Here is a 17,527-nt window from a genome sequence, read left to right on the forward strand (position 1 = left end):
GAAGGCACTGTAGGTTACCAAGCAGCGTCTCTCCCACTGGATTGTGGAGGCTTTCTCCCTGAAATATTGCAGCAAGAAGCAAGGGTTACCTAGCAGTGTACATGCCCACACCACCAGGGGTCTGGCGTTGTTTAAAGAGTTGACTGCAGGAGATATTTGTGCTGCGGCGAGTCGGGCATCATCACATACTTTTGTGAGGCTTTATCAATGTAAGGATATACGAGCCTCACGCTTATCAACTGTGGAATTCCAGCAAGGCGTACATTTCATTGGCCTTGTCAGGCGTGATTTTAGATACTTCTGCCGATGTTACGAGAGCACGACTCCCCCATAGTACGTCGTTTCCCTCCTTCAGGGAACAGTAGTTATCGTCACAATATTACGTTCAGTTGGAGGAACTCAAAGACCGGAGTTGAGAAACACTAATACAGTGCATTCGGAGGGTATTCAGACCACTTCCCTTTTTCCATGTTGTTACATTAGTTTTATTTAAAAATTGATAAAAATATATGCATATATCCTCAGAAAACTACACACAATAAACCATAATGATAGTGAAAACATTTGTAATGATCAAAAAAATGTATTCAAAATAAAAAATAGAAATACCTTATTTACATACAGTTGAAGTCGGAAGTTTACATACAACTTAGCCAAATACATTTAAACTCAGTTTTTCACAACTCCTGACATTTAATCCTAGTAAAAATTAATTGTCTTAGGTCAGTTAGGATCACCACTTTATTTTAAGAATGTGAAATGTCAGAATAATAGTAGAGAGAACGGTTTATTTCAGCTTTTATTTCTTTCATCACATTCCCAGTGGGTCAGAAGTTTACATACACTCAATTAGTATTTGGTAGTGCTACTTTTAAATTGTTTATATTGGGTCAAACGTTTACGGTAGCCTTCCACCAGCTTCCCACAATAAGTTGGGTGAATTTTGTCCCATTCCTCCTGACAGAGCTGGTGTAACTGAGTCAGGTTTGTAGGCCTCCTTGCTCGCACACGCTTTTTCAGTTCTGCCTACAAATTTTCTATAGGATTGAGGTCAAAGCTTTGTGATGGCCACTCCAATACCTTGACTTTGTTGTCCTTAAGCCATTTTGCCACACATGCTTGGGGTCATTGACCATTTGGAAGACCGATTTGCGACCAAGCTTTAACTTCCTGACTGATGTCTTGAGATGTTGCTTCAATATATCCACAATTTTCTGCCTCATGATGCCATCTATTTTGTGAGGTGCACCAGTCCCTCCTGCAGCAAAGCATCCCCACAACATGATGCTGTCCCCACCGTGCTTCACGGTTGGGATGGTGTTCTTCGGCTTGTATTCCACCCCCCTTTTCCACCAAACATAACGATGGTCATTACGGCCAAACCGTTCTATTTTTGTTTCATCAGACCAGAGGACATTTCTCCAAAAAGTATCATCTTTGTACGCATGTGCAGTTGCAAACCATAGTCTGGCTTTTTTTAATGGCGGTTTTGGAGCAGTGGCTTCCTCCTTGCTGAGCGGCCTTTCAGGTTACGTCGATATAGGACCCGTTTTACTGTGGATATAGATACTTTTGTACCTGTTTACTCCAGCATCTTCACAAGGTCCTTTGCAGTTGATCTGGGATTGATTTGCACTTTTTACACCAGAGTATGTTCATCTCTAGGAGACAGAATGAGTCTCCTTCCTGAGTGTTATGACAGCTGCATTGTCCCAGGGTGTTTATACTTGTTCATCTGTACAAACAATAGGGCACGTGGTACCTCCAGGCGTTTGGAAATTGCTCCCAAGGATGAACCAGACTTGTGGAGGTCTACAATTGTTTTTCTGAGGTCTGGGCTGATTTCTTTCGATTTTCCCATGATGTCAAGCAAAGAGGCACTGAGATTGAAGGTAGGCCTTGAAATACATCCACAGGTACACCTCCAATTGACTCAAATTATGTCAATTAGCCTATCAGAAGCTTCTAAAGCCATGACATCATTTTCTGGAATTTTTCAAGCTGTTTAAAGGCAGTCAACTTAGTGAATGTAAACTTCTGACCCACTGGAATTGTGATACAGTGAATTATAAGTGAAATAATCTGTCTGTAAACAATTGTTGGGAAAATTACTTGTGTCATGCACAAAGTAGATGTCCTAACAGACTTGCCAAAACTATAGTTTGTTAACAAGAAATTTGTGGAGTGGTTGAAAAACGAGTTTTAATGACTCCAACCTAAGTGTATGTAAACTTCCGACTTCAACTAAGTATTCAGGCCCTTTGCTATGAGACTCGAAACTGAGCAATCGGGGGGAAAAGGACTCTGGTCAGGGAGGTGACCAAGGTCCTGATGGTCACTCTGACAGAGCTGCAGAGTTCTTCTATGGAGATGGGAGAAACTTCCAGTAGGACAACCATCTCTGCAGCACTCCACCAATCAGGCCTTTATAGTAGAGTGGCCAGACGGAAGCCACTCCTCAGGAAAAAGGCACATGACACCCCGCTTGAAGTTTGCTAAAAGGCACTTCAGGACTCTCAGACCATGAGAAACAAGATTCTCTTGTCTGATGAAACCAAAATTGAACTCTTTGGCCTGAATGCCAAGTGTCACACGTCTGGAGGAAACCTGGCACAATCCCTACAGTGAAGCATGGTGGTGGCAGCATCATCATGCTGTTGGGATGTTTTTCAGTGTCAGGGAATGGGAGACTAGTCAGGATCAAGGGAAAGATGAACAGAGAAAAGTACAGAGCGATTTGCGAAAAAATCTTCTCCAGGGCACTCAGGACCTGACTGAGACGAACGTACACCTTTCAACAGGACAACGACCCTAAGTACACAGCCAAGACAACACAGGAGTGGCTTCGGGACAAGTCTCTGAATGTCCTTGAGTGGCCCAGCCAGAGCCTGGACTTGAACCCGATCGAACATCTCTGGAGAAACCTGAAAATAGCTGTGCAGCAACGCTCCCCAGCCTGACAGAGCTTGAGAGGATCTGCAGAGAAGAATGAGAGAAACTCCCCAAATACAGGTGTGCCAAGATTGTAGCGTCATACCCAAGAAGACTCAAGGCTGTAATCTCTGCCAAAGGTGCTTCAACAAATTACTGAGTAAAGGGTCTGAATACTGTGATATTTCATTTTTAAAAACCTGTTTTTGCTTTGTAATTATTGGTATTGTGTGTAGATTGATGATACTTTTTTAATCCATTTTAGAATAAAGCTGTAACGTAACAAAATATTAAGGGGTCTGAAAACTTTCCGAATGACCTATGTATGATATCCGGTTTTACTGAGTGGGATATGTTCAGAGGTGGGCAGAAGAACTCACGTTGGGTGTGGCGTCACCACACTGTTGGCAGAGTGCACACTGTCTCTCATCTTTGGTCCGGTCGAGTTCCAGGGCCCCGGTTACAGCACCATTTGTACCTAGACAAGATACACCAAACACATGAATGATTTAATTGACCATTCACATTGTTAGGATCAAGGGAAATGCAAAATCAGTCATTGCACTCAATTTCTTTACACACAACAAAGATCTTCTTGTGCTGGTGAATGGGGTTACATGTCTGCTTTAAGACTAGGACATAAGCTTTGTCCCAAATGGCACCCTATTCCTAACACAGCTCTGGGGAAAAATGAAGAGACCACTGTAAAATTAGCAGTTTATCTGGTTTTACTATTTATAGGTATGTGTCTGGGTAAAATTAACATTTTGGTTTTTATTCTATGAACTACTGACAACATTTCTCCCAAATTCCAAATGAACATTTTGGTTTTTATTCTATGAACTACTGACAACATTTCTCCCAAATTCCAAATTAACATTTTTAGATCATTTAGAGCATTTATTTGCAGGAAATGACAGCTGGCCAAAATAACAAAAAGATGCAGTGTTGTCAGACCTCAAATAATGCAAAGAAAATGAGTTCATATTCGTTAAAACACTAGTATCGTGTTGTTTAAACTTAGGAAGTATTCAGAAATCAATATTTGGTGGAATAACCCTGATTTTCCATCACAGCTTTCATGCGTCTTGGCATGGAGCATTGTCCTTGCTGGAAAAACCAATCCTCAGAGTTGGGGAACATTGCCAGAGTAGAAAGAAGAAAGTTTTCTTCCAGGACAACACTGTACGTGGCTTGATTCATGAGTCCTTTACAAAGACATCTGCCTGATTCCAGCCTTCCGATCCTCCACCAAATTTCACAGTGGTTGCGAGACCTGGAAATGCCAACTAGCCACGTACAATGGACATTTGGTGGAGGATCGGTGATGATCTGGGGGTGCTCAGCAAGGCTGGATTTGGGCAGATTTGTCTTTGTGAAGGAAGCATGAATCAAGCCACGTACAAGGTTGTCCTGGAATAAAACTTTCTTCTTTCTAGTCTGACAATGTTCCCCAACTCTGAGGATTGGTTTTTCCAGCAGGACAATGCTCCATGCCACACAGCCAGGTCAATCAAGGTGTGGATGGAGGACCACCAGATCAAGACCCTGTCATGGCCAGCCCAATCTCCAGACCTGAACCCCATTGAAAACCTCTGGAATGTGATCAAGAGGAAGATGGATGGTTACAAGCCATCAAAAAAAGCCGAGCTGCTTAGATTTTTGTGCCAGGAGTGGCATAAAGTGACCCAACATCAATGTGAAAGACTGCCAAGATGCATGAAAGCTGTGCTTGAAAATCAGAGATATTCTACCAAATATTGATTTCCTAAGTTGAAACATTATTGTTTAACAATGAATACCAACTTATTTTCTTTGCATTATTTGAGGTCTGACAACACTGCATCTTTTTTGTTATTTTGAACAGTTGTCATTTTCTGCAAATAAATGCTCTAAATGACAATATTTATATTTGGAATTTGGGAGAAATGTTGTCAGTAATTTATAGACTAAAACTAAAAATGTTAATTTTACCTAAACAAGTACCTACAAATAGTAAAACCAGAGAAACTGATAATTTTGCAGTGGTCTCTTCATTTACAGAGCTGTGTAGAGCGCTACAGTTGACCATAGCCCTATACCTATGACCAGACTCCCTATTTGGGAAACAGCCATAGACTACATACCTTGGGATTTGAGTGGGAGGCCCTCCAGCGCCCAGGGCTGATGGGTGGTACCTGAGGATGGGGGAGGGACGCTGTTCCCCTGCTGGAGAAAGCCTGAACCACTGGTAACTTGGTACGTCCTCTCCAGCCACTGTGCATAGCTGTGCTCCATAGATGGAGGAAGAACTGCCTCGGGGAGCATACCACTGAGACAGAAGAGGGGGGAGACTTGCTCAGCAACAGAGAATTTTTAATCCATAAGAGTCTAAATCCTGTCTAAGTCAGGGGAAGGGGGTTGCTGCAAACTATATGAAATTGTTAAGGTCATACCAAGGATCATTTAGCTATTTGATTTGGAATTTTACGATCCCTTTAAGTAGCAAACATATATAAGAAAAATAGTGTTTTGCCTTACTGCTATTAGCACATACAACGAATAACTGATTCAGTAGAGTCTATCCACACCCACACACAAAAAGATATTCTAAAAAGGAAGTTTGTTTGGAAGTGTATGCTATATCTAAGGCACTGCGTCTCAGTGCTAGAGCCGTCACTACAGACACCCTGGTTCGAATCCAGGCTGTATCATAACCGGCCGTGATTGGGAGTCCCATAGGGTGGCTCAATTGGCCCAGCGTCGTCCAGGTTTGGCCGGTGTCGGCCGTCATTGTAAATAAGAATTTGTTCTTAACTGACTTGCCTAGTTAAATAAAAGGTTCAATAATTTTAAATATAAATAAAAAAATATGCGATTTAAGAAAGATCAGGAAACATTTGGATTTAACCCCTTATTTTTGGCACTAAACAGTCTAAGCCTGAAGAGTGAGGGGGGGTTCCTACTAAGCTACACTACATGACCAGAAATATGTGGACACCTGATCGTCAAACATCTCATTCCAAAATCATGAGCATTAATATGAAGTTGGTCCCCCCTTGCTGCTATAACACTCTTATGGGAAGGCTTTCCACTAGATGTTGGGAACATTGCTGCTATAACACTCTTATGGGAATGCTTTCCACTAGATGTTGGGAACATTGCAGCAGAGACTTGATTCCATTCAGTCACAAAAGCATTAGTGAGGTTGGGCAATTCCAATTCATCCCAAAGGTGTTCGATGGGGGTTGAGGTCAGGGATCTGTGCAGGCCTTTGAAGTTCTTCCACACAAATCATTTTCTGTAAGGACCGGACTTTGTACACGGGGGCATTGTCATGCTGAAACAAGAAATGGCCTTCAAACTGCTGTCACAAAGTTAGAAGCACAGTATCATCTAGAATGTCATTGTATGCTGTAGCGTTATGATTTCCCTTCACTGGAACTAAGGGGCCTGAACCATGAAAAACAGTCCCAGACCATTATTCCTCCTCCACCAAACTTTACAGTTGGCACCATGTATGGTGTATGTATCGTGGCTTCCAGTTGAAGCTCGCATCCGCTACAAGACCATGGTGCTTGCCTACGGAGCTGTGAGGGGAACGGCACCTCAGTACCTCCAGGCTCTGATCAGGCCCTACACCCAAACAAGGGCACTGCGTTCATCAACCTCTGGCCTGCTCGCCTCCCTACCACTGAGGAAGTTCAGTTCCCGCGCAGCCCAGTCAAAACTGTTCGCTGCTCTGGCCCCCCAATGGTGGAACAAACTCCCTCACGACGCCAGGACAGCGGAGTCAATCACCACCTTCCGGAGACACCTGAAACCCCACCTCTTTCAGGAATACCTAGGATAGGATAAAGTAATCCTTCTCACCCCCTTAAAAGATTTAGATGCACTATTGTAAAGTGGCTGTTCCACTGGATGTCTTAAGGTGAACGCACCAATTTGTAAGTCGCTCTGGATAAGAGCGTCTGCTAAATGACTTAAATGTAAATGTAAATGTATTGGGGCAGGAAGCATTCTCTGAAATGATTTGTTGGCAAGGTGGCATCCTATGACGGTGCCACATTGAAAGTCACTGAACTCTTCAGAAGGCCATTCTACTGCCAATGTTTGTCTATGGCAATTGCATGTCTGTGTGCTCGATTTTACACGTCAGCAGCAGTTGTGGCTGAAATAGACAAATCCATTCATTTGAAGGGGCGTCAACATACTTTGTATCTGGAATTGTTTCAATTAAGGTCATACCTAGGATCATTTTGCTACTTGATTTGGAATTGTAAGACCCCTTGAAGTATCAAAGAAATATATAAAACAATTATTTAATTAAACATTTTATTTGGCCTTAATGCTATTAGCCCATACAAGCGCATTGAATAACTTTGATACACTACATGGAACAACAAATAGTCCCCCCCCCCCCCAAAACAAAAATGTAAAGGAAGTTTGTTCTGAAGTGTCTGTTATACAGTGCATTCATAGACGAGACTATGGGGATATTTTATATATGAATGCTTCCGCTCAGTGTTTGAGATCAATTGACACCCTTTACCATGGCACTCAGATTTATTTTAAACTGCAAAACCCTTACACACCACTGCAATTTGTATAACAGGGTTGGCTGGCCTTCTCTAGTCACTCGTAGGCTCAGCCACCGGTATAATTTTATTTACATAAGCATTTTGGGTTTACTACCTTTTAATTTGTTCATTTTTATTGTTCAGAAATGTGGTGGGTACTCTCTTCGTTCGCTGGACTTTATCCTGCTAACTGTTCCAAATGTCCGAACTGAATTTGGTGAAAGGGCTTTTATGTACTCTGCGCCATTGTCTTGGAACTCCTTACAAAATACTTTTAAACTGGAAGAACTTGTCCCGATTGGTATTTTTAAATCACTGATGAATGATCTTGAGACTGATTCCCTGACCGGTCAATGTTTTTAATTACCGTAATTGCTGGACTATAAGCCGCTACTTTATTCCCACGCTTTGAACCTCGCGGCTTATACAATGACGCGGCTAATTTATGGATTTTTCCCGCTTTCACAAGATTCATGCCGCCAAAAAACTGAGCACCGTCACATAATGCGCTCAAACTTCCCATCATTCTGATTACGGTAGTAATTTTGTCACCCTCATCATGGCAAAGACACGGAGAAATGCATATGATGCAGCTTTCAAGTTGAAGGCGATCGATCTGGCTGTTGGAAAAGGAAAGAGAGCTGCTGCACGGGAGCTTGGCCTTAATGAGTCGATGATAAGACGTGAGGAACTGACTCAGTGCAAAAAGACAACAAAGGCTTTCAGAGGGAAGAAAAGCAGATGGCCCAAAGTATTTGCAGCCACTCGACATCAGTGTAAATCGTGCATTTAAGGTGGCGCTCCTTGTTCAGTGGGAGTCTTGGATGACAAGTGGGGAGAAATCCTTCACTAAAACAGGCTGCATGCGAAGAGCAACTTATGATCAAGTCTGCCAGTGGGTCCTGACAGCGTGGAGCATTGTCAAAAAATCCACTATCATCAACGGGTTTCGAAAGGCTGGACTGCTGCGTGTTGAAGGGGCAGCATGAGCTCAGCGGGGTATTTGCCTCCGGATGAAAGTGACGAGAGCGACAATGAAAACGATCCAACATCGGATGAAGCAATTCTGAGGCTATTCAGCTCAGACACCGAAGGAGATGACTTCAGTGGTTTCAGTGCACAGGAGGAAGATAGTGACCAAGTTCATTTGTTTCAATGTACCGGTAGGCACCTGCGGCTTAGACATGTGCAGCTTATTTATGTACAAAATACATATTTTTTAATAATTCAGTGGGTGCGGTTTATATTCAGGTGTGCTTAATAGTCCAGCAATTACGGTAGCTGTTTTTGATTTTGTTACACTTGTGAATTCTATGGTTTTTACTAGATTACTTGTCATTTTTCACGTTGTTTGTCATTTTTGTAATGACTTGGTGCTGCCTATCTTGGCCAGGACACTCTTGAAAAAGAGATTTTAAATCTCAATGAGTCCTTCCTGGTTAAATAAAGGTTAAATAAAAGTATTCAGACAAAATAACAAACACACACAAACACAGCATAATGACAAGCAAAAACAGGTTTGAAGTTAATGTCACATTTGCATAACTATTTAGAGCCTTTACTCAGTACTTTGTTGAAGCACTTTCGGCAGTGATGACAGCCTAGAGTCTTGGATATGACGCTACAAGCTTGGCACACCAGTATTTGGGAAGTTTCTCCCATTCTTCTCTGCAGATCCTCTCAAGTGCTGTCAGGTTGGATGGGAAGCATCGCTGCACAGCTCTTTTCAGGTCTCTCCAGAGATGTTTGATCGGATTCAAGTCCAGGTTCTGGCTGGGCAACTCAAGGACATTTAGAGACTTCAGAGTCACAAAGCCACTCCTGCGTTGTCTTGGCTGTGTGCTTAGGGACGTTGTCCTGTTGGAAGGTGAAACTTCACCCCAGTCTGAGGTACTGAGCGCTCTGGAGCAGGTTTTCATCAAGGATCTCTGTCCTTTGCTCAGTTCATCTTTCCCTCGATCCTGACTAGTCTCCTAGTCCTTGCTACTAAAAAACATCCCCACAGCATGATTCTGCCACCACCATGCTTCACAGTAGGGATGCTGCCAGGTTTGCCTGGTTTCATCCAGACATGACCCTTGGCATTCAGGACAAAGAGTTAAATCTTGCTTACACCAGACCAGAGAATCTAAGAGTCCTTTAGGTGCATTTTGGCAAACTCCAAGCGGTCTGTCATGTGCCTTTTATTTTGTGGCGGCTTCTGTCTGGCCACTACCATAAAGGCCTGACTGGTGGAGTGTTGCAGAGATGGGAGCACCTTCCAGAAGCACAACCATCTCCACAGAGGAACTCCGGAAGCATTGTCAGAGTGACCATCAGCTTCTTGGTAACCTTCATAAGTAACGCCCTTCTCCACCGATTGCTCAGTTTGGCACTGCAGCCAGCTCCAGGAAGAGTCTTGGTGGATCCAAACTTATTCCATTTAAGAATGATGGAGGCCGCTGTGTTCTTGGGGACCTTCAGTGCTGCAGACACTTTTTGTTACCCTTCCCCAGATCTGTGCCTCGACACAATCCTGTCTCTGAGCTCTACGGACAATTCCTTCGACCTCATGGTTTGGTTTTTGCTCTGAAATGCACCGTCAATTATGGGACCTTATCTAGACAGATGTGTGCCTTTCTAAATCATGTCCAATCAATTTAATTTACCACAGGTCGACTACAAGTTGTAGAAACATCAAGGATGCGCAATGTTAACAGGATGGACCTGAGCTCTCAATTCAAATATACATTTAGAATAAGGTTGCAACGTAACAAAATGTGGAAAAAGTGAAGAGGCCTGAATACTTTGACTGCACCGTATATCTGAGTGATACAGTATAAGATCAGGAAACAATTTTATTTTTTATTACATGTACTTAACCCCTTATTTTTGGCAGTAAACAGTGTTATACACACACACACACATTTCTGCATATACACAGTTGAAGTCGGAAGTTTACATACACCTCAGCCAAATACATTTAAACTCAGTTTCACAATCCATGACATTTAATCCTAGTAAAGATTTTCTGTCTTAGGTCAGTTAGGATCACCACCGTATTTTAAGACTTAAGTGTCAGAATAATAGTAGAGAGAATTGTTTATTTCAGCTTTTATTGCTTTCATCACATTCCCAGTGGGTAAGAAGTTCACATACACGCAATTAGTATTTGGTAGCATTGCCTTTAAATTGTTTAACTTGGGTCAAACGTTTGCGGGAGCCTCCCACAAGCTTCCCACAATAAGTTGGGTGAATTTTGGCCCATTCCTCCTGACAGAGCTGGTGTAACTGAGTCAGGTTTGTAAGCCTCCTTTCTCGCACACGCTTTTTCAGTTCTGCCCACAGATTTTCTATAGGATTGATGTCAGGGCTTTGTGATGGCCACTTTAAACAATGCTACCTAATATAATGTTACATACCCTACATTATTCATCTCATAAGCATACGTATATACTGTACTCTATATCATCTACTGCATCCTTATGTAATACATGTATCACTAGCCACTTTAACTATGCCACTTTGTTTACATACTCATCTCATATGTAATATACTGTACTCGATACCATCTACTGTATCTTGCCTATGCTGCTCTGTACCATCACTCATTCATATATCTTTATGTACATATTCTTTATCCCCTTACACTGTGTATAAGACAGTAGTTTTGGAATTGTTAGTTAGATTACTTGTTGGTTATTACTGCATTGTCGGAACTAGAAGCACAAGCATTTCGCTACACTCGCATTAACATCTGCTAACCATGTGTATGTGAGAAATAAAATTTGATTTGGTCAAATCCGGAATTCTTTCAGCGTATTTTATCGAACGGGTGGCAACTAAGTCTAAATATTGCTGTAACATTAAACAACCTTCAATGTTGTGTCATAATCATGTAAAATTCTGGCAAATTAATTACGGTCTTTGTAAGGAAGAAATTATCTTCAAACAATTCGCAATGAGCCAGGAGGCCCAACTGCTGCATATATCCTGACTCTGCTTGCACTGAACACAAGAGAAGTGACAATTTAGCCTGGTTAATATTGCCTGCTTGACATGAATTTAAATATGCAGGTTTAAAAATATATACTTCTGTGTATTGATTTTAAGAAAGGCATTGCTGTTCATGGTTAGGTACATTGGTGCAACGATTATGCTTTTTTCGCGAATGCGCTTTTGTTAAATTATCACCCGTTTGGAGTAAGTAGGCTGTGATTGATGATAAATTAACAGGCACCGCATTGACTATATGCAACGCAGGGCAAGCTAGTTAAACTAGTAATATCAATCATGTGTAGTTAACTAGTGATAATGTTAACATTGATTGTTTTTTTACAAGATAAGTTTAATGCTAGCTAGCACCTTACCTTGGCTCCTTGCTGCCCTCACGTAACATGTGGTCAGCCTGCCACGCAGTCTCCTCTTTGATTGCAATGTAATCGGTCATAATCGGCATCCAAAAATGACGATTACCAATTGCTATGAAAACTTGAAATTGGCCCAAATTAATCGGCCATGTGGATATTATGCTAATAAGACTTCCATGGGTGTGCGGACATCCACTCTAGGGGATTAAAGTAGTATTCTTTGCTAGCTTTTTAAAAACAAGTATTATATGCTTGCTTTATCTGTATGACAAGAAATAGTTTTTCCTAGTGGATTTGTTCAGGGAGATTCTCTTATCTTCTTGGTGGAAATGTTAGAAAGTCGGTCAAAATGTATAACACACAGTCATACTGTCTACACATAACGTATCCATTTACCTTGGGAAATCTTTGGAGAGTGGGTCCCACATTTTCTGATCTTGGCTATGAAACCAACTGAAAGTCTCCTCCAGCAACTGAAAGGACAGATATACTCAGTGAGTGATCTCTGTACATCATTAAGTGGAGTCAATAAGCAAAAGTTCCACTAGAGAGACTTTCAGAGTTATTTTATGCTGTTTTATTAATTGAGGAAATTAATAAAACAGAAAATCTATTTTTTGAATACTAGTCTGAGTACATAGGCAAACGAACAATAATGATTTGGCCAAGTATGGCCCCTAACAATGTCTATAGCATTAATGGAGGAAAGGTCTTTCTACTAACCTTCAGGTAGTGAGACCTGGCCAAACAGGTGGGACTCAGGCCCTCAGGGAGAGACTCCTCCTCCTTCAACCACTTCCTCATCACCATGACAACATCCTCATGGAATGATTTCTGATTGGTTGACAAAAGCAGGAAATAGATTTTTTTTATTTCACCTTTATTTAACCAGTTGAGAACAACTTCTCATTTACAACTGCGACCTGGCCAAGATAAAGCAAAGCAGCGCGACAAAAACACAGAATTACAAACAGAAATGTACAGTCAATAACACAATAGAAAAAGTATATGTACAGTGTGTGCAAATGTAGTAAGATTAGGGAGGTAAGGCAATAAATAGGCCATAGAGGTGAAATAATTACAATTTAGCATTAACACTGGAGTGATAGATGTGCAGATGATGATGTGCAAGTAGAGATACTGAGGTGCAAAAGAAAAGGAAAAACGGTGTCAAGTTTAGGAGATGGATGCAGTGGTGTGTATTCATGAATGCCAAGGTGAGCCAGGCTTCCCCCAAAAATGGCCCAATCAACAACAAAATAACATTTTATATATATATATATATATATATATATATATATATATATATATATATATATACATACACACTGCTCAAAAAAATTAAGGGAACACTTAAACACCACAATGTAACTCCAAGTCAATCACACTTCTGTGAAATCAAACTGCCCACTTAGGAAGCAACACTGATTGACAATAAATTTCACATGCTGTTGTGCAAATGGAATAGACAACAGGTGGATATTATAGGCAATTAGCAAGACACCCCCAATAAAGGAGTGGTTCTGCAGGTGGTGACCACAGACCACTTCTCAGTTCCTATTCTTCCTGGCTGATGTTTTGGTCACTTTTGAATGCTGGCGGTGCTTTCACTCTAGTGGTAGCATGAGACGGAGTCTACAACCCACACAAGTGGCTCAGGTAGTGCAGCTCATCCAGGAAGGCACATCAGTGCGAGCTGTGGCAAGAAGGTTTGCTGTGTCTGTCAGCGTAGTGTCCAGAGCATGGAGGCGCTACCAGGAGACAGGCCAGTACATCAGGAAATGTGGAGGAGGCCGTAGGAGGGCAACAACCCAGCAGCAGGACCGCTACCTCCGCCTTTGTGCCCTACAAAATGACCTCCAGCAGGCCACAAATGTGCATGTGTCTGCTCAAATGGACAGAAACAGACTCCATGAGGGTGGTATGAGGGCCCGACGTCCACAGGTGGGGGTTGTGCTTTACAACCCAACACCGTGCAGGACGTTTGGCATTTGCCAGAGAACACCAAGATTGGAAAATTCGCCACTGGCGCCCTGTGCTCTTCACAGATGAAAGCAGGTTCACACTGAGCACGTGACAGACGTGACAGTCTGGAGAACGTTCTGCTGCCTGCAACATCCTCCAGCATGACCGGTTTGGCGGTGGATCAGTCATGGTGTGGGGTGGCATTTCTTTGGGGGGCCGCACAGCCCTCCATGTGTTCGCCAGATGTAGCCTGACTGCCATTAGGTACCGAGATGAGATCCTCAAACCCCTTGTGAGACCATATGCTGGTGTGGTTGGCCCCGGGTTCCTCCTAATGCAAGACAATGCTAGACCTCATGTGGCTGGAGTGTGTCAGCAGTTCCTGCAAGAGGAAGGCATTGATGCTATCGACTGGCCCGCCCGTTCCCCAGACCTGAATCCAATTGAGCACATCTGGGACATCATGTCTCGCTCCATCCACCAACAGACTGTCCAGGAGTTGGCGGATGCTTTAGTCCAGGTCTGGGAGGAGATCCCTCAGGAGACCATCCGCTACCTCATCAGGAGCATGCCCAGGCATTGTAGGGAGATCATACAGGCACGTGGAGGCCACACACACTACTGAGCCTCATTTTGACTTGTTTTAAGGACATTACATCAAATTTGGATCAGCCTGTAGTGTGGTTTTCCACTTTAATTTTGAGTGTGACTCCAAATCCAGATCTCCATGGGTTGATAAATTTGATTTCCATTGATAATTTGTGTGTGATTTTGTTGTCAGCACATTCAACGATGTAAAGAAAAAAGTATTTAATAAGAATATTTCATTCATTCAGATCTAGGATGTTTTATTTTAGTGTTCTTTATTTTTTTGAGCAGTATATATATATATATATATATATATATATCTGTGTTTCATCATTCATTTCACAGGGAAAAGCAGCGGCCCTCTGTCTCTACGTGTAGGCCATCTTTCTGATGCTGTCTGGTCCAAATGAGTATGACATTGTTGCCCCCCGTAGCATTCAAGCCAAGGGAAGCCAGTGAGCATCTGACCTCCCTTGACAAATAATAAATAAATTTAAATGATAGGCATCCTATCAAATTCCATTGAGAGCATACGTCACTTTGCTAAAAATGTGCCCTTTCCTAAATTAGCCATGGATGGAAACAGGGATTTGGATGTGTGGTTTTACTTAATTCTCCGTACTAGCCAATGACTATAACGGCAATTCTAATCCAACCATTAACTCATTTATTGTTGTGCCTCTGGCCTGAGACGCTGGAAGTTCAATATGTAGCTAGATGTAGAAGGGTAATGTTAACGAGCTAACGTTGCCCATTAATGGAAGTTAGGCAAGCATTTTGGCCAGATAGCCTAGGACAACAAACATTTTTTTTTTAAGTGTGTACTGTATGACAGAGTTAGACCGTTTCTTCAACATGAAAGAGAGGAGGATGGCAATTTCTCTACAAGTAGAGAGTCCTGTTTTTCTACTTGCATGAACGTGCACACACACAAATCAGAACCATCGACAGCCACAGCTTATGCTGATTAACTAAATATTTTTGCTATCTTTTAACTGTCGGTGTATTAGACTAAGCAGAGGTGATTTGATGATGTTGAAGTGGAAATGGTGCTGGAATAGTGGAGGCAGCTCCTGTTTTCTTTGTGACTTGCGGTAACTCTCTGTGGTTCTAAATCAATAGTTGCTTAGTGGTCCGAAAATCTCGGAAATAGTAACTTGCTTGACCATGCTGTAGGTCATGTAACTGTCTGCTAGTGTACATGCAATATGCTTTGTGGACAGAGGTTGCTATACGGTTTTGTGATAAAACAAAAAGGTGTGATTCTGCCACTGTCTTCTTATTGTCTCTGCCTTTAAGCCTATATATCACAGTCGCAAGGCATATTAATTAACAGGTTATAGAGCAAACAACGCAGTTATCACAACACACAGGATTCAATTTACTGTACTATTAGAGTGTCTATAAAAAGCAGCATTCCCCAAGAGAGGATGACTTTCACTTTAGCAGTGATAAATTCATGAACTTCTTTGAGGAAAAGATTACGATTATTAGAAAGCAAATTACGGACTCCTCTTTAAATCTGCGTATTCCTTCAAATCTCAGTTGTCCTGAGTCTGCACAACTCTCCCAGGACCTAGGATCAAGAGAGACGCTCAAGTGTTTTAGTACTATATCTCTTGACACAATGATGAAAATAATCATGGCCTCTAAACCTTCAAGCTGCATACTGGACCCATTTCCAACTAAACTACTGAAAGAGCTGCTTCCTGTGCTTGGCCCTCCTATGTTGAACATAATAAACGGCTCTCTATCCACCAGATGTGTACCAAAACTCACTAAAAGTGGCAGTAATAAAAGCCTCTCTTGAAAAAGCCAAACCTTGACCCAGAAAATTAAAAAAAACTATTGGCCTATGTCGAATCTTCCATTCCTCTCAAAAATGTTAGAAAAGGCTTTTGCGCAGCAACTCACTACCTTCCTGAAGACAAACAATGTATACGAAATGCTTCAGTCTGGTTTTAGACCCCATCATAGCACTGAGATGGCACTTGTGAAGGTGGTAAATTACATTTTAATGGCATTGGACCGAGGCTCTGCATCTGTCCTCGTGCTCCTAGACCTTAGTGCTGCTTTTGATACCATCGAGCACCACATTCTTTTGGAGAGATTGGAAACCCAAATTGGTCTACACGGACAAGTTCTGGCCTTGTGTTTTATGAACCAGGTTTTCTAGGATTTTACCTGCGCTTATAGCTGTACTCGGTTAATTTTTATCCTGAAAAAAAAAAAACTAGTCCAACACCGATAACAAGCCCATAACATGATGCGGCCACCACCATGCTTGAAAATATAAAGAGTAGTACTCAGTGATGTGTTGTTGGATTTGCCCCAAACAAAACGCATTGTATTCAGGAAAAAGAGTTCATTTCTATGCAATCTTTTTTGCAGTATTACTTTAGTGCGTTGTTGCAAACAGAATGCATGTTTTGGGATATTTGTATTCTATTCTATTTTATTTGATGTATTCTATACATAAAATATTATTTTATTTTGTTATTATTGTGAAGTAACTACAATGTTGGTGATCCATCCTCAGTTCTATCACAGCCATTAAACTTTGTTTTAAAGTCACCATTGGCCTCATGGCAAAATCCTTGAGCAGTTTCCTTCCTCTCTGGTAACCGAGTTAGAAATAATAATGTTTCCGCCATCGTTTCCTATGACCGAAAAGAGCTTCTGGACATCAGAACAGCGATTTCTCACCTCGAACAGGATGATGATTTTTTATTTAATGAGTCGGACGTGAACGATATAATGCTCTTCCCCGGACCATGCCCAAATCCCCATCATTTACCACCACAAACCGATGCTGGCACTAAGGCCGCACTCACCGAGCTGTATAGGGTCATAAACAAATAGGAAAATGCTCATCCAGAGGCAGTGCTCCTCGTGCCAGGGGACTTTAATACAGGGAAACTGAAATCACCTTTACCTCATTTCTACCAGCAAGTCGAACCTCCTGCTTCCTGCTTCCAAGAGTACCCAGTGACGCGCTCAATTTGGAAGTGTTCAGATGAAGCGGGTGCACAAACATTCCTTCAAACATGCTGCTGCTACTCTATTATATATGCATAGTTACTTCACCCCTGCCTACATGTACATATTATCTCAAGTACCTCGACTAAATCGTAC

General features: G+C 41.9%; 1 protein-coding gene across 2 annotated transcripts in view; it reads right to left on the reverse strand.

Moving 5' to 3' along the window:
- LOC115128277 (histone-lysine N-methyltransferase 2B-like) overlaps positions 1-17,527 on the reverse strand; it is a 68,953-nt gene that overhangs the window by 24,100 nt on the left and 27,326 nt on the right. For both annotated transcript variants that reach the window (XM_029657973.2, XM_029657972.2), the window contains exons 19-22: positions 12,563-12,673; positions 12,236-12,312; positions 5,058-5,242; positions 3,312-3,409 (exon numbers count right to left, since the gene is read on the reverse strand). In XM_029657973.2, coding sequence (XP_029513833.1) covers positions 3,312-3,409; positions 5,058-5,242; positions 12,236-12,312; positions 12,563-12,673 — 471 coding nt within the window. The remainder of the gene's footprint in view (positions 1-3,311; positions 3,410-5,057; positions 5,243-12,235; positions 12,313-12,562; positions 12,674-17,527) is intronic.

Source organism: Oncorhynchus nerka, linkage group LG4, assembly GCF_034236695.1.
Source record: "Oncorhynchus nerka isolate Pitt River linkage group LG4, Oner_Uvic_2.0, whole genome shotgun sequence".
NCBI classification, from domain to species: Eukaryota; Metazoa; Chordata; class Actinopteri; order Salmoniformes; family Salmonidae; genus Oncorhynchus; species Oncorhynchus nerka.